This window comes from Garra rufa, chromosome 20 (genome assembly GCF_049309525.1).
Source record: "Garra rufa chromosome 20, GarRuf1.0, whole genome shotgun sequence".
Classification (NCBI taxonomy): Eukaryota; Metazoa; Chordata; class Actinopteri; order Cypriniformes; family Cyprinidae; genus Garra; species Garra rufa.
Genome location: NC_133380.1, coordinates 17,353,807 through 17,372,279, shown reverse-complemented (window position 1 = coordinate 17,372,279; position 18,473 = coordinate 17,353,807). Strand labels below are relative to the sequence as shown.

General features: G+C 37.0%; 1 protein-coding gene across 1 annotated transcript in view; it reads left to right on the top strand.

Annotated features, from left to right (window-relative positions):
• The window catches only part of arhgap46a (Rho GTPase activating protein 46a), a 41,176-nt gene that overhangs the window by 6,952 nt on the left and 15,751 nt on the right, over positions 1-18,473 (top strand). The window contains exon 2 of the mRNA XM_073825862.1: positions 7,677-8,135. Coding sequence (XP_073681963.1) covers positions 7,677-8,135 — 459 coding nt within the window. The remainder of the gene's footprint in view (positions 1-7,676; positions 8,136-18,473) is intronic.

Genomic DNA, 18,473 nt, shown 5'->3' with positions numbered 1-18,473 from the left:
AGATACTTGTGATGTAATAAGTAGGAAAATTATATTTTTTACATAACTGTAGGAGTGTTTTGGCATCTCTTCATAATAAATGAGAAGTTTAGATGAGTCATACCTGAATCTGTGGTTTTCTAATACCACACCTCTTGACAAGCTGTCAGTGTTCAAAAGAGTGTAATGTGTTTGTTTCTGATCTGTACACACTGTAAAATTTGGTTGTCAGTAATTTTACAGTGAATTTCTACCAACTTAAAACATCTGTTTGTAGCTGCAGTGTGTATGCTCCAACAATGAAAAGGCCATTTTACGAAATCAAAATATTATAATTTGGAATAAAAAAAAAATATATATATACATGATTAAAACTTTAGTTATATAAATGATTTCAATACATATAATTCCTTATTTTAAAATTTTATTAAGCAGTTTTTAAACAGACAGCTGTCATAGCATTGTATTCGTTGTAAATTTTAGTTCTAGTTTAAATAGACAGCACTTAAAGGATTAGTTCACTTTCAGAATAAAATCATTTACTCACCCTTATGTCATTCAAGATCTTCATGTCTGTCTTTCTTCAATCAAAAAGAAATTTTTCTCCACATAGTGGACTTCAATGGGAACCAGTGGGTTGAAGGTCTAAATTGCAGTTTCAATGCAACTTCAAAGGGTTCTACATGATCCCAGCCAAGGAATAAGGGTCTAATTTAGTGAAACAATTGGTCATCTTGTACTTCACGTATTATGTAGTCATGTTGGTTAGGTCACGCTTGACGTAGGCGGAAGTATCAACCCAGTGTTTACAAAGTGAACGTGTGTAGAAAGTCAAACGCCCTTGACAAAAAAAGGTACAATTTTGAAGTTGAAGGAAAAAATGAGAGCTCACTCTACACTAGCTTTTTGAGCCCAAGCACACATACAAAGATCTAAACACACAACCTTTTCAACTTGATAACAGAAAGTGTGAAGTCGCCAACGCACATTGCAGAGCTAGTGCAAGATAAGCATTTGTGGTTCAAAAGTATTTCAATTGTAATTTATTGTAGAAAATGACCAAGCTTTTTATTAGATAATACCCTTATTTCTCGGCTGGGATTGTGTAGAGCCCTTTGATGCTCCACTGAAACCTCAGTTTGGACCTTCAACCCATTGGCCACCATTGAAGTCCACTATAAGGAGAAAAACCCTGCACTTTATAAAAGTTGTCACCAGTTTCAACTTAAGTTTTTAAGTTCAGCAGCTGCCTTAACATTTTTAGTTAAATCAACGTAAAAGTACAAGTCATTTTAACTAATTTTATTGTCGTGAGTTGAAATGACTTGTAGTTTTAAGTTGATTTAACTTAAAATTTTAAGGCAGCTGCTGAACTTTTTTAGTTGAAACTGTTTTTAAGTTGAAACTGGTGAAATCTTTTTACAGTGTGGAATGTTTTCCTTAAAAAAAAAACGAAATTTCATTGTGACTAAAAACAGAGAGATATGGACATCTTGGATGACGTGTAGAAAACTCTAACCATACCTAAACGACCAATTAAGCCTGTCCTGTTCTGTATGATTTTCCTGGCTTTCAGCCATGTATCAGAACCGTTAACACAAGGCCAGTTATATCAGTCCTCACAAGTTACCCCCAAAGATAAATAAAGCCAGTATAGGTCTGTACAACCAGGCAGAATAAAAGTGAAACAGACAAGAGCAGCTGTACCATGACCTCTGTTGATAGAGACCTAGTCCGCTCTTTAAGATGAGCTAAACCAGCCTGCACCTTCACATATCAACCACACAGCCTAGAAACTAAACTCTGAATTCAGTAGCATTAAATAAATGAAGCATTTGCATGTAACACGGAAAGTACAGAAGAATCATATCCATCTATTTTCATTCAGACCTATTATCATTCAAATGTGTATAAGTACAGTTTGTACGTCCAACTTTTTATAGTGTCACGGGAGTGAGTTACCTCACTTCACAGAACCACAAAATTCCTCTGACAGGTGCAGCAGTTTGTTTTTTATTTGAATAAACGTGCGCGCTCTTCTCTGTTTCAGGGGCAGGGCAGTGTCCTTCCATGTGTGTTCTGTTTGTGGAGCTACGCCTATTGTTTGCTTATGTGTGTACTCAGCTGACACTTTGTGCATTTGTGTTTGAGAGTGACACAGCATGTTTTCTGTACTCAAATTCAACAAATATGCAAGTTAAATGAGTTGCAGGCCACATGTTTGAACACTGATTTAAAGTTAAAACAACTTTTAAGATTTATTATATCAAATAAAGTATATTTCTTGACTTGTGTAGTTATATAACTCCACCTGTCCGACAATTTGCATGTCATTCCATCATATTCAATGGCATTACGTCACCTCAACCCTCTTGCAACTTTTTTTTTTTTGACATAATCCTTAGGAACAGTTTATTTAAAAATAAAAAGGCTGTGTTTAGTATTTTAAGCTAGCTAGAGGTCTAATAAGGTGTCTAAGTCAAAGGCAGGTTCTTTTTTAAACACTTTGGCTTGGCGTAGTCAATGCTTGTCAAGTGTCAAACTCAGAATAGTATGTTATTGTTTGGCCTGGCGCTCAACTTTATGAGGAGTAAATGGCAGCATGAAGACTTTGGCACAGAGAATCATTGTTAAATCTGTTGCGTTTTTCCATACTTTCTGAGTGGTCTCGGGTAGTCTAAATCAGAAACACCTAAGGTGGAATTTCAAAATTGCGCTCCTAAAAAAAGCAGTGAATAAAAATGGCATTTGGCCTCGTTTGAAACAATGGATTTAGTCCATTATGTCGTTGTTTTTTTAGTGCTTGGAGACCAGCCATTTTACAGCTATTTTTAAACAATCGTGCAGATTTCTAGACTTCAGGAATTTGAAAAATGATTTCATTGTTTTATGTATGTGTAAATATTTTAGCATACAGAACTAGGGTTAAAAAGGGGGTGAAACAGATTTAGCATCACTTTCTCTCGTATACTGTCTGTTTTTGGTGGTGTATAACCTGTATAACCCAGGAATAACTACTGGTAGAGAATAGCTTTTGCAGATTTCTCTTTCTGTGTCAAGACTCAACTCTTACATACAGTTGAAGTCAAAAGTTTACATACACCTTGTTGAACCTGTTAATTATTTTACCAAAATAAGAGCAATTACACAAAATGCATGCTATTTTTTATTTAGTACTGATCTGAATAGGATATTTCACATAAAAGATGTTTACATATAGTCCACAAGAGAAAATAATAGTTGAATTTATAAAAATGACCCTGTTCAAAAGTTTACATACACTTGATTCTTAATTCTGTGTTGTTACCTGAATGACCCACAGCTGTGTTTTTTTGTTTGGTGATAGTTGTTCATGAGTCCCTTGTTTGTCCTGAACAGTTAAACTGCCTGCTGTTCTTCAGAAAAATTATTTCAGGTCCCACAAATTCTTTGGTTTTTCAGCATTTTTGTGTATTTGAACCCTTTCCAACAATGACTGTATGATTCTGAGATCCATCTTTTCAAGCTGAGAACAACTGAGTCATATGCAACTATTACAGCAGGTTCAAACACTGATACTCCAGAAGGAAAAATGATTCATTAAAGGAACACTCCACTTTTTTTGGAAATAGGCTCATTCTCCAACTCCCCCCGAGTTAATAAGTTGAGTTTTACCGTTTTGAAATCCATTCAGCCGTTCTCCTGTTCTGGCGATATCACTTTTAGCATAGCTTAGCATAGATCATTGAATCCTATTAGACCAATAGCATCACATTCAAAAATGACCAACGAGTTTCCATATTTGTCCTATTTAAAACTTGACTCTTCTGTAGTTATATCGTGTACTAAGACCGGTGGAAATGCAAAGCTTCAATTTTCTAGGGGCTGATAAGATTAGGAACTACACTCCCATTCCGGCGTAATAGTCAAGGAAGTTTGCTGCCGTAATATGGCCGAAGCAGGAGCAGTAATACCACGCAGCACATGTGCAAATGCTAAACTAGCTGGGAACTCATTTCTGATAATACTCCGCCTGCTTCTGCCATATTACGGCAGCAAACTTCCTTGACTATTACGCCGGAATGGAAGTGTAGTTCCTAATCTTATCAGCCTAGAAACTCGCAGCTTTGCATTTCCACCGGTCTTAGTACACGATATAACTACAGAAGAGTCAAGTTTTAAATACAACAAATATGGAAACTCGTTGGTCATTTTTGAACGCGATGCTATTGGTCTAATAGGATTCAATGATCTATGCTAAGCTATGCTAAAAGTGATATCGCCAGAACAGGAGAACGGCTGAATGGATTTCAAAACGGTAAAAATCAACTTATTAACTCGGGGGGAGTTGGAGAATGAGCCTATTTCCAAAAAAAGTGGAGTGTTCCTTTAAGAGCCAGGGGGGTGAAAACGTTTTAAATTTAAAGATCAGGGTAAATTTAACTTATTTTGTCTTCTGGGAAACGTGTAAGTATTGTCTGTAGCTTCTGAAGGGCAGTACTAAATGAAAATGTACACATTTTCATTCTGTTCAAAAGTTTACACCCCCAGCTCTTAATGCATCGTTTTTCCTTCTGAAGCATCAGTGAGCGCTTGAACCTTCTGTAATAGTTGCATGAGTCCCTCAGTTGTCCTCTGTGTGAAAAGTTGGATCTCAAAATAACTATAAATTACTATAAGTAAGTTTAGTGATAAAACTATCACTAAACAAACAAACAAACAAACAAACAAACAAAAAAACAGCTGTGGATCATTCAGGTAACAACACAGTATTAAGAATCAAGAGAATGTAAACTTTTGAATGGGGTCATTTTTATAAATTAAACAATTTTCTCTTGTGGACTAAATATAAATGTCTTTTATGTGAAATATCTTATTCAGGTCAGTACTAAAAAAAAAAAAACATGCATTCCCTCTTATTTCGGTAAAATAATTAAAATTTTGCAGATTCTGCAAGGTGTATGTAAACTTTTGACTGTATGTGCCTGCAATAAATACCCCAATGAAACCACTCCTACATGCCTGTTTGATTTTTACAGTGGTTTTGGCTGTCAGCCCCAATGCTTCCTTGTGCAACTTTTCACATTCTTTCCTTTTTATTTTTTCACATGCACACAAATCTGTTTTCTTGATAATATAATGCCAAACATTTGAGTTTGATGAGGAGGAATTCAGTCGTTAGGATTCTTCTGCAGAAACCGAATGCCTCTCTTGAGACGGCGCAAATGAGTGAGAAAAAGGTGGGTGGAGTTCGGCACACAAAGACCTCCAGTTTAACTGCTCTTCAATTACACGGCTCCCACCCATAAAGCTCTTGATCTGGTAGGCGAGAAATAGTTTCTGCAGAATAGACACTACAGGATTCTTCGTAATCAGTAGCACTGCCAAGCTTAGCCATAATTTATTTTGTCAAATTGTCAAACAAGCAACACACCCTTAGGATTAATGCATTGATACAAACCCAATGCATTTTACTTGGGGCATTTACTGTTTCCCTTAAGGCAAGGCTCAAATATTTAATGGTGATAATGAAGGTGAAATGAAATTATTGGTGTGTTTGAGACAGATGGTGTCCCAGCATGTCTCTTCGGTTTGTGTTTCCCTGTTTACCTGGTACCAGCTGTATCGCAGTCTCTCATGGCCTCTGTATATCTAGTTTTGTTTGTTTTTTATGAAGATGTAATAATATCTTAACAGATTTGGTAGTTTCAAGTAAAAACCAGAGCAATAAAGAGAGTAGGATTGCTTTGTGCTACGTGTCAAGCACCTTTGAACAGGTGGGCTGACTATTTCTGATCCAGAGCCACAGCTTGGGCTGAAGCCCAGGGAACAAATGGACATATGGACATGACAACACACACAAGCACACTGTTCACTCTCCAACCAGCGGTATAGAAGGCACGTGGCAGGAGAGAAGGAGCACACTTGTTGTGGCGTGGAAGCTGGGCGAACGTTGACATGCCTCACCAGAGTATCATCAGACCGTGCTAAACAGCTGAAGATTCATCGAAAGGATAATTTACAGTAGCTGTGTCTACATGTCTAGACATCTGAGTGTTCGTATCGTCTCTTGTTTTATTCTAGCGTGCACTGTAAGTGTTTGTTTAGTTTACTGAGGCCTAAGATACATATCAGTATTTTGACTCTCTCAGAATGAGTCATAGCAAGCGTTGGCTGGTTTAGTTGCCTAAAGAAGCAATCCTGCCGCCCGGGACAGATAGTTTGAGCTCCCACATGGCTTAAATTAGCTCACTTATGATTCTCTGCATTAGGAAACTAGATCAAAAGAAACATAATAGGTTTCTCAGAGGGGCAACATGACCCAAATTAGCATCATTAGAGTATTTTTTGTTGTTTAGGTCTTCATCAGATGTCACTTGCTCTATTGAGTGTTCAAAACAATAAGTACATTTATTTGAGTTTAGAATTGAATATCCAGGATACTAGTTATTGTTTGAATGGAGGCACATATAAATATTGCAGTGAAACAATAAGATACAGTAAGATCAATGGTATAAACTTAGAACAATTTAATTTTTAATGAAGACTTGTTCCTTTTGTTCCCCGTGATGTTAGTCACTGTGCTTGGTTATGATTTTTAAGTAATGTCAAGTGTCTGGTCAAACATGTTTTTGAACTTTCCACACCTACGTGTTTGATTCCAAGATGATTGCGTGCTCTTTAGTCTTGCCTTTTTTTTTTTACAATCCTGTCCTCTGTAAATTTTTTAGCTGTCACGTGACACACTAAGATTTTAGAGAGCTCAGACCATGACAAGCGCATCTACTACCAGATGGGAGACCTGACTTGTCTCCTGATACCCTGTGTGTGTGTGTGTGTGTGTGTGTGTGTGTGTGTGTGTGTGTGTGTGTGTGTGTGTGTGTGTGTGTGTGTGTGTGTGTGTGTGTGTGTGTGTTTGTGTTTGTGTGTGTGTTTGGTAATATATGTGAAGGCTTTCCAGCTCGCAACTTTGTTTCCTCGGGTGTATCTGCAGATAGGATTATTATGGGTGTGCTGAGCCAGCATTTCTGAGCTTGCACTCTCACACATGGCGAATCTCTCTGTGGCTTTGGCCTAATTCCCTTGATAACACATCCATCAGATTACACTTAAGAGATTGACCATGAAGCCCAGCCTGTAATTTATAACAGTGCAGCTGTGGCATTTTGTTGAGCTGATTTACTAGGATTCCAATATACCGTATTTTTGTTTGGAAAACAATCAGGGTCAATATTATGACAATAAATGTGTTTTCTAGGTTTTTTTGCCTAGTGAAACAAAATATGAGAAAATTTATCTATTTTTATATATACATCTATTTAAATAGGCTTTCCATTGATGTATGGTTTGTTAGGATATGACAATATTTGGCTGAGATACAACTATTTGAAAATCTGGAATCTGAGGGTGCAAAAAAATCTAAATATTAAGAAAAGGCCTTCAAAGTTGTCCAGATAAAGTTCTTAGCAATGCATATTACTAATCAAAAAATGAGTTTTAATATATTTACAGTAGGAAATTTACAAAATATGTTCATGGAACATGATCTTTACATTATATCCTAATGATTTTTGACATTAAAGAAAAATCAATAATTTTGACCCATGCGATGTATTTTTGACTGTTGCTACAAATATATCCATGATACTTAAGACTTTTGTGGTCCAGGGTCACAATATGATTTAAATGGAAATAATACTCTCTCTTTTTCTCCTCAGCGCTGATTGGGTGGAAATCCTTGAGCCTCGTTCGCAAGAGCGCATGTACGTGAATCTGGCCACGGGGGAGTGCGGCTGGGACCCGCCCACTGAGGGCCCCGTCCGCCAGGCCGATGGCAACCAGTGGTGGGAGCTTTTTGACCCCCTGAGTGGCAGGTTTTACTACTACAACTCTGTTGGCCGCATGACTGTGTGGCACAGACCTCAGGGAGCAGATATTGTTCCTCTGTCTCAGCTTCAGGCCATGAAACGCAGCACTGCGTCTGAGCGCAAGGCCGATGGGGGTACTAGGGAAAGACAACATGGGAGTCAGTCCACAGGGAGTCAAGATAGACGCACCCCTCTTCCACCCATGGAGCCCTACACTAAGGAGCCGGAATGTGTCGTAAAAGAGCCTAAACAACAAGAAATGGACAACAGACAGAAACCAGACATGCACAGCAGCAAGGACTCACTCAGGTAGGCCTCTAGGCATTATCCGCATGTTATCTTGAGTCTGGCCGTTATGGTTCCCCAGAAATAACTAGCCTTAACCAGAGACCAATTATTTTCAACTGCTGGAATATCACTCAGATTTTCCCTGAAACTAAAGGAACCTTCGGGGTCAGTACAAGTTATGCTCAACTGGCAGCGCTTGTGGCGTAATGTTGATTTACCAAAAAAAAAAGAGAGGTTATGTTGAGGCATGAAAGTAAATGGATGATTTTTGGAGGATTTATAAGCAGAAGAAGAAATTATTTTTCTTAAAAATTAAAAAAAAGCTGTTCAGATAGCTTTTGCAGTTTTGGCATTATGCTATCTTGCCAACAAAGTTGAACACTTCAAAAAATGCTTTTCTTAAATCAAGAATTTTCTAGACAAGTAAAAATTATTTTCTTGTTTTTAGGTGAATAATCTGCCAATGGGGTAAAAAAAAATCTTATTTCAAACAGAAAACAAGATTATTTTTCTTACCCCATTGGCAGATTATTTTGCTTGTTTCAAGCAAAAACGCACTTAATTTTTACTTGTTTTTTTCTGAAAACAAGACAATATTTTTTACTCGTCTAGAAAATCCTTTTTGATTTATAAATTTTTATAGCCTGGAAAAAATCCAGACCCTAATCTATTAAGATTAAGGGTCTGGCATCGAGCAATGAAAAGGGCCTAACTCGAGGGGCGACACCAAGCGTGCATTTGAAACTCTCACTGCACGCAATTGGATAACGCCACGACCAATCACTAAGTTTTCACTAAACAGCAAAAACGTCCTTCTTGCAAAGGAACGATTCGAGCGCTGTTTTCTGTTCCTCTTTTATATTACAAGCCAAGTCTGACTCGTTCATTGTAGTGGCCAAAGCCGTTTTAAACAACTGGTGTTCATCTGTTTACTAAATGATTCCGGACGTCGCAGCGCTGTCGTCATCAGCTTAGCTCGCCTCTGGCCCATCTACATCAGATACACCGATTTGATTGGTTCCCAGAACTGCTTACGTATGCAGTAACGTGCATCATTGCTCGATGCCAGAGTGTCTTGCAGAGACAATTCAAATTGTGCTCTCGCGAGACCTCTGGATTTCCAGGGTAGAATTTTTAGATATTTTGGCTGGAAACAAGACAAAAAAATCAAAGTAAGAAAAGTATTTTTTGCAATGTAACATTAGGTGTGTCTCCATTACAGATTTGAGCAAAACCTTCACGATATTTTATAAATGGCTATAAAAAATATTGAGAAATGATGTCGTTTCCTTTAACCCATGTTATGTGACTAAAATGTAATTTGGCAATAAGTCATGGCAATGGATATTGGTAGGTTTTTGCATGTCTCAGCCACCATGCTTGCCATTCATTTTAATTGTAGGAGATGTAGGCATCTTGCTTTACTGAACCAGCATGGAAAGTTGTTTCTGGGATGCTTCTGAAACTGAAACAAGCAGCGGCGCCTATAGTATAAACACAAGCATTGACTAGAGTAGCCGCAAGCAGCTCCGCAGACTTGTGCAGTGTAAATAAGGCATTATCCAGGCTTTTGTATAGTCAATGCTTGTGTAAGCGGCCAAACATGAGGTGCTTTTTTGAGGTTATAGTACTTTAAAGAATGATGATGTGACTTGTACATATGCAAGGTGACCTGTAAATTCAAAAAAGCTGTTCCTTTTTCGAATGCGAGAGTATAATGGGATGTATGGGAGTTTTTACGAAATTAACGTGTTTCCATGAGGCGTATTTTCAATTCGCAAGTGTAGTTTGAAGGGTAATGGAAATGCAGCTAGTGTGCACTTATTTCACACTAAAATCATATGTGTGAGATTTATACATCATCTGAAAGCTGAATAAATAAGCTTTCCATTGATGTATTGTTAATATAGGACATTGTTTTGGCCAAGATACAACTATTTGAAAATCTGGAATCTGAGGGTGCAAAAAATTAAGGGTGCAAATTAAGTACTTAGCAATGCATATTACCAATCAAAAATGAAGTTTTGATATATTTATGGTAGAAAATTTACAAAGTATTTTCATGGAACATGATCTTTAATTAGTATCCTAATGATTTTTGACATAAAAGAAAAATCTATAATTTTGACCCATACAATGTATTTTTGACTATTGCTACAAATATACCCCAGCTACTTTTTTTTGTGGTCAAGGGTCACATGTTTACACATACATTTACACATAGAACGTGTACACTTACAGACTGGTCCCATTCACTTCCATTGTAAGTGCCATAAAATAGGAAGAAGTGGAAATATATTTGTGCTATAATCAACATTATACCACAAATGTTTTCGACTGAGCTTAACTTGTACTGAACCCAAAATATTCCCTAGCTTTTGTTGCCGCACTCGTTGTGATTATCATGTGCTCGTAAGGCAGTCATTTAGATAAATTGCTGCCAAATGTGAAAAGTTGATATTTCCTCATAACCCTTATTATGGAGTGCTTTATGAGAGTTAGCTTGTTTTTTTCCCAAACCCATCAAACCACCTTCATAACCAGATTCCAGTCATGCCAGCTCTATTTCACCTGGCACTGGGCTATGTCTCTGTTATTTCAGTGCCTTGTGCTTTACCCATCTACAATCCTTTGGCCATTCATTCTTTCCTAAAACAATCTCTGGGCCCCACCAGATGAAAGCTGCTGGGGTCGGGGCCTAGAGAGAGCCAAACCATTGTGGTTCGAACGTGACTGGACTTTCCCTTTTTCCTGCAAAGAAAAGCGCTCTTGAAGTCATGGTATACATTATCCAGCATATACAGCGGTTCTGTCTATTTCAGGGAAATGCTTAGCAGGGCTTTCGCTCTTTCAAATCCATCCATGGAAAAAGAGTTAATGGAGTCCAATATCTTAACTGCGGGATCCCGCTGTAGCTTTTTGGATTTTGAAATATTGCGGCTGCCTGTGGCACGAGCTACTTGGTGAGTGGTGAGTGGCGAGTGTTATGAAGAGCTGTCCTCTTTCTTCACTTTAGACACGCATGACTGCTGTCTCTGGGAGGCCCAGCATTTTTAACCTTTTTGTAAAAGTAGTAGGGCAACAAATTTTTGACCTTTAGGTAAAACTAGAAGGGCAACAAACCACTCATCTCCCACCTCCTGTCCTCCAAACCTCACAAGTAACAGAATGTCTCTCTAGGGAACCCCACACGTCCAAGCCTCTTTACGGATGACTCACATTTTTCAAAGGTCATACGATGTACTCAAAACAATGGACAGCTGTGTGCGAGAGAATCAGTGACCATAACTATAGCTTTAGGACTGCATTGTGCCTAATATAGCTGTATGATAATATCTTAGTTGTTTTCAAATAACTTTTGTGGGTTGTGTGTAGGGCTGGGAGATACATTGAATATTCATGATATATACTGTTGTTCACAAGAAATGCTTTTCTTCAGCAAGGCTGAAAAAGTATTTTAAATGAATGCTGTTCTTTTGAACTCTTTTGAACAATTCATCACATAAAAAAATATGTCACAGTTTCCACAAAAATAATAAGCAGCACAACTGCTTTTAGCATTGGTAATAAAAAAGTTTCTTGCATTCGAAATTCTGCTTTGCCGTAACAGAAATACAATATATTTTTAAAATATACTACAATAAAAAAAGTTATTTTAAATTGTTTTTTTTATATACCATATTTTATATACTAGTGTATTTGCTGGCAACATAAAATTAGCCTCCTCTTTATTGTTAAAATTATGTTATTTATAAGGTCTTTTGATTTCCGCAATGCAGAAAAGTTGGACGGAATCCAATCATTAAAAATGAAATTTACTGTATACCGCGGAATGTCAAGGAATTTGCCAAATTTTGGATGAATAAAAAGTAGGTTATTACACTTAAATCAAAATGTGATATGGACTAGTGATATGGATTCATTTAAATATGAATCCTGCATGTTCTGTGTGTCACTGTGTGAATGAATGACACAGACGCGCAGTTTCATTTACTACACACATACTGAAGCTCAATATGAGTACATGAAAACATGGACATAATCTCTAAAGTTCTCTGAGAGTCATGTGCATTTTACCATTTATTTTGAGAACAACTATCACCATAAACAAACAGAAACTTCACAGCAACCTGTCAAAATAAAAGTTCTGTTTAACTTGAAGAAATTGTGACCGAAATAAATTACTTAATATACTGTACTACTACTATTTATTATTTAAACATTATTTTTAAGGAATATTTACACAGTATTTCAGTATTTCTGAGAAAAAAACAAACAAAACAACAATAATAAAAAAAGTCAGCTAGGACTGGGCGAGATCTATACACACACTTTCAGCAGAGTAAACAATTTAAATCAAACTTCCACTATTACTAAACATATTTGATATGAGAATATTTTATATATATATATATATATATATATATATATATATATATTTTTTTTTTTTTTTTTTTTTTAATTCTCATATCATATATGTTTAGTAATAGTGGAAGTTTGATTTAAATTGTTTACTCTGCTGAAAGTGTGTGTATAGATCTCGCCCAGTCCTAGCTGACTTGAAAAAATCATAATACAGGCGTATATTTCTGGCTACTGAAGGTTTCAAATTAGTTTCTATGAAAAACATCTTATTTAAGCATATTCCACCCATGGAAAGCGGCTATTTTGGGCTCCTACAGTCTGTGTTTGCTTACACCAGAATAAAGCAAGATAATTTTGCTGAATTGCTGTATAATTATTATTGATCTGTTGTGACACATTCTTTGTTATTGTTTCATGCCTCACGGGGAAGGAGTCTCCAGTAACGATTTCCGTTGTTTGTCCATCTAAAAATAAAAGCTAGGGAGTGGTCATAAAATATCAGCCTGACAATGATCCAAACAGCACCATCTGTGTTATCATATGGTGTGTGTGGTACAAGCAGCTTCCCCTGATTGATGAACAAAGTACTAAATCTGGGAGTCATCACAGGACGCAGCCATAGTACGGGCTAGTACTCTAGTAAGAAACTCTGTAAACATGCTAACCGACCCCCGTAAACAAACACTTACACACTGACACACACATACAACGTGATCCTGTTTAAATGATGGATGGCTGGCTGGGACGGGGGTATTTCTGCGAAAGTTATTAAGTGTGGAGAAACAGGAAGCTTAGTTTTTCCACATCTGCACTAAAGATCACAAGGGTTTATTCAACAGTGTCTGTTTTATCTAGCATTCAGCCGTTTAGTAGGTTACCATGGCGAGAAGATTGGAGATTAGAGGACACCTCTGTGCTTCCTTTGCGGTGTGACGCAATGGTGTAACGTAACCCAGGGATGACCTGGGGAAGTTGTGAAGGGGTCATGAAATTCTTTTGTCCTGCAGGCGGACCCCAGGCCGAGTGGCTGCTATACGAAGACAAGGGTTTTAGTTAAGCACGCAAATCCCTGAAGACCAGCTGTTAGGGTTTCCCATAGCATGAATTGGAGGGGGATCTAAGACATTAAATTAACACCCAACCTTCTCATTGTGGACAAATGATTTAACAGACTTGCTTTGAAGGAGTTCAATCAGATCTGAATAGTACTGATATTTAGAGTTAAAGACAGATGCCGTTTGATTGCATGCTTTTCAGAGTGAAATGATTTAGGGTTGGAGTTGAAGATATGAGATGATGTTGCATACCATAGTGTAGATAACAGATGTCATTAAGATGTTGGTATTTATGGGGATTTCTCAGAAGAGGCTGAAAACCGCCGTGTAACAGTTTGGTTAGATACCAAAAGTGAAAGCAGTAAAAGAGAAACAGCGCTTTTTACGCCAGTCATGTGCTCATGCTTTCACTTGTGTCATGCTCACAAGGTAGGGAATGTCTGGGAGTTAATAAATAGCTGAGATTGCAAAAGACCTTAAAGATGAATTATCTAGCCTTTTTATAGTCTATCGCTCATGTTCAGAGTGGAAAGGTCACCATTAATATCCTAAGGGAGTATCGCTGGAGGGGCATCTCAGATTTCAGAAATCATTTGGCCTTTCTCATGCTTTTACCTTTAAATGGTCATAAACATTGAGCTGTAAAGGGGACATATCATGAAAATCTGACTTTTCCCATGTTTAAGTGCTATAATCGGGTTCCTGGTGCATCTACCAACCTAGAAAACGTGAAAAAAGGTTTTGTTTACTACACATAAACTGAAGCATGTGTGACACTCGCCGTGATTTTCGGCCTCTTACTTTAATGACGACATGAACTTAATCTTCAGAGCTGTTGTGAGAGTCACTTCATGTGAATTTTACTATTTCATTTGAGAAAACTGGCATCATATCATACTGTATACACACAGAAACTTTATGACAATGTGTCAAAATAAAAGTACAGTTGAATATGTAAGGTTAACCACTTAATTGTAGAAAAAAAAACAATACAAAAGCAATATTCACACAATTTTTTTTCCATGTGTTAATTTTAACAGTAAACAGGTTTCAGGTACCAATACCAGTACCGTACCTCTTAAAATGTGAACGGTGCCCAGCCATATCCGTGACGTTGGAAGGAGATCTTATAATATTACCGCCCCTTAATCTGCATATTTCCACCAATGTTGCCGGCACATGCGGCTGTGTGACAGCCGCTTTCTTCCTCGTTCAGAAGTTTAAACTAATGTGGTTTAAAACGCATAATTTCAGCATGGTAGACATGATAATCAAACCCAAACAGATGTTTTATGGGATCGTATCTGATGTTTGAGCTTTAAGGGCTCAGCCCTTTTCTGGAAAAGGGGGGCAGGGAGCAGCAGCTCATTTTCATTTAAAGAGATATGCAAATGATATACTAATGATATATGAAACTTAACAGAAGCATTTAAGAAGCATAATAGGTCTCATTTAAAGACACACCAGAGCTGATCAGTTAAATCTTTTGCACTGCATGTCACGCACGTTTTGTGAGTTACTCAGTGAAAACTAGATTAGTGGCCTAACACAGATCGTCTTTGAAAGTAGAGCAATTTCAACTGTCTTTTGTTTTATTTTAGTCGTGCCTTTGGTGTTGCTTAAAATACATTGAGAACAGACTGCTGCCTTGATCCGCTGGCTCGACTTTAAACACAGGCAAACTCAGAAAGCCTGGTGCAGGGCTAGTGTTTCTCTAAACCAGAACGACCCGACTTAGAATTTACTTTTGTACCTTTATGTATTCATCTATTGACCAGAACGGTGACTCTCAACTCACTTCTCAAGCATAACTACAATTATATCTAATGAAGAAAAGCATTTGAAACTTAACTTCCACATGTTTTGGCCACCTTATGCACTGTACAGTATGTTCTCTGTTCGTGAGCGAAGAAGCGGTTTTCACAGCTGTAACTAGAGCTGTGAATTCTCATGCTATCTGATTTCATATCAACAGATGTAGATTAGCGCTGAGATTCCAGAGCCATCTCATTGTCCATATGCCGAGCCGGCCCCTCTTTGACTGCCTTTTCTGGGGGTTACATAGAGGCACAGAGTGTACAGCATTAGCTTGGTGTGAAACATACGCTATACATATTTCAAAAACAGGGTTCGTACAAGGAGCTTAAAGTACTTGAATTTTACTTTTACTTTTACATTTTAAACCTGAAAAAGCCTTGAAAATAGCAGTATTCCTGAAGAGATAACTTTATTGAGTTATTGAAAGACAATGCGTCTATGAAATGTGTTTATATTTTTCAATAATGCTTTCGCTCAATTCACACAACTAAAAAAAAATCATACTTTTTTTTCTGCGTATTTCAGTCATTCGATGCGTGATTTAAAGTCCAGATCTAAAATGATTCGTGAGTAAATCATTTTGTTGACGCAATGGTTTAACTGATTTACAGTTTCGAAAAGCTCTGTTTTACCCATCACTATGTGCGTTTTACAATTCGTGAATCGTTTTGTGAATTGAATCATTCAAATCAAATGATTCACCATACATGATTTGTCCAGATCTAAATTTATAAACTCATTCTTAAATGATCTGAAATGATGGTTTGCAAATCAGAAATTCCGATCATTTGATTTAGATCGTAACTTTGGAGCAGGTTCGCAATTTTTTTTTTTTTTTTTTGATTGGAACTTTGGACCACATATCAAATTATTTCATTTAAAATCGGAGCTTTGTGCGGGTTCGCGAATCATTTGATTCAGTTTGAGACTTCAAAGCGTGTATGGCGAATCCTTTGTTTCAGATCAAGTTTCCAGAGCAGTTTCGCAATTTGTTTTTTTAGATTTTTTTTTTCCTGAACAATGGAAAACTTCAAATAATTTAAGCAGTCCAGTCATCAAAACAAAACAAAGAAAAACAAAGAAAGTATACAAAAAATTAAAAAGAATGAAAGTTCTGGAATTTCATTTCACAGTATCTGTTCGAACCCTGCAAAAAGTCTTGCTGTGGGAAAAAATAATTAACTATAATTATTTACAGAGTAAATCCAAGTATTACAAAATCTTGTTGTAATATCCTAAGAGATTCCCACCCTGTAAGTGGTCTGGTTTTATTGCTCTTAATAATTTAAATTATCTGCTTAAGTTGTTCTCACGTCTTTGAGAGCAGGGTGTGGAAGGAGAGGATGGGCCAGTCACGTGTGCGGTATGTGAAGAAGCTAGACTCACTGACTCGGTAATGAGAGGTGTTCAGCTGTCCACAAACAGCTGAGTCCTCAGGACCTCGAGACCTAATAAAGAGTCGAATTAATACATGTAAAGCAGAAAAAAAAATATGTACACTACTGTTCAAAAGAATGGATCAACAAGGATGTTTTGAAGAAGCAAGGATCTTTTCTTTTCTCGAGCATGAGAAAAAGTTATTTTAAATGGTAATAATATTTTAAAATATTACTGTTTTTACAGTTTTTTTGATAAAATAATATTCTATTAAAAAAACCTTACAGAATCTAGACTTTTGAACCATAGTGTATATGAGTGTATGTTTATGTTACTTAGTCTATCACATCTGTTGAGATGATGACTGTCAACTCTGAGTCATGTTTCAGGTTTTTGCTATAGGCCGCATTTCCTCTTCTTGTCCATAAGATGGAAATAGCCCATTATCTCAGTTTTCCTCTTTTGCAAGGGAAGCGTTTTGGATGCATTGTCTTGATATGTTTTCCGATACTGACGGAAAGTCCAATGCATTGACCAAAATAATAAGGTTAGGCACATTACACCCTTCGAAACTCTTAATCTCAGCTTGGACTATTAGACACCAGACGGTCTGGGACAAATTGATCCTCACTGACTAGTTAAACTTATTTTCTTTGCTGCCAAATTAAATTATCCAAAGCGGCTCAACAGGGTTTTAACTCGCTTTTTAGTTACACTGACCTCCCTTTCTTCACGACTGTAATAAAACGCTGTGTCATCTGTGTAATTAGGTTTAATGACTAAATAATATGTAGGATCTAAATAATCTCGCCAAAGAAAAATGCTGAATTATTTTAGGTTTTAAAAAGATAAGGATTTTGTGATACATAGGTTCAGTCTTTTTGGTAGCAGCAACTTTCTACCCACAAGGATCTTACTATGGAATGTTAGAGTAAGAAAACCATCACCATGGCGCTTAACAACCACGCATTGTACTGCTATTTAAACAATCCCAACGCCTTTGACTGATCAGTGGAGGGAATGCCAACGTTGTGTCTAATACCAACCAAAGCAGCCTCCCATGACTAATCTCACTCTCTCTCAGTGTCTCTCTTCCGCTCTCATTTTACTTTTTTTTTGTTTTTGTTCTTTGGCACATTCATGGTCTCACATTACTTTTTTTTTCACTGGGGGTACGTATAAACACAGTCGACAACACGTCATTAGTGTCAGCTACAAGAAGTCTTGGTTGCTGTAGTTTTTTTTTTCATTCCATTTGGTAAAAGTAAAAAGAAACTAAATTTAGTTCAGTCTGTGGTGTTAAAAAAGTTGCAATATATCTGTCGTCTGAATCATTTTTGGTTTATAGTTCTGTTGTTTTATATAGTTCTACGCAGACATTAGATATGTTCAGATAGCCAAAAGAATAGCTTGATCTGTTGGAAATGCTAGAATTTGTCTCAGGCCTCTTTCCCAGGCTGCATATGTGTTTTGACTCTCCTGTGCATGTTCTGTATGTCAGTTAAATGTCAGAGGGTGGTATCAATATGTGTCTAGTTTCACCCAAAGGCTTCAAGGCAATGTATAAGTTTACTGGTGTTTGGGGACATGTTTAAACAGGTTTTGAGGTTTACTGTCCATGTCTGTTTAAGCTAAATGGTGTACAGTAATTACTGGCAAATTATGTTGTTCATTAAGGCCGTGTTCTCATGTTCAAATTATTTTTTAATGGGTTAGTTCACCCAAAAATGTTAATTCTGTCATC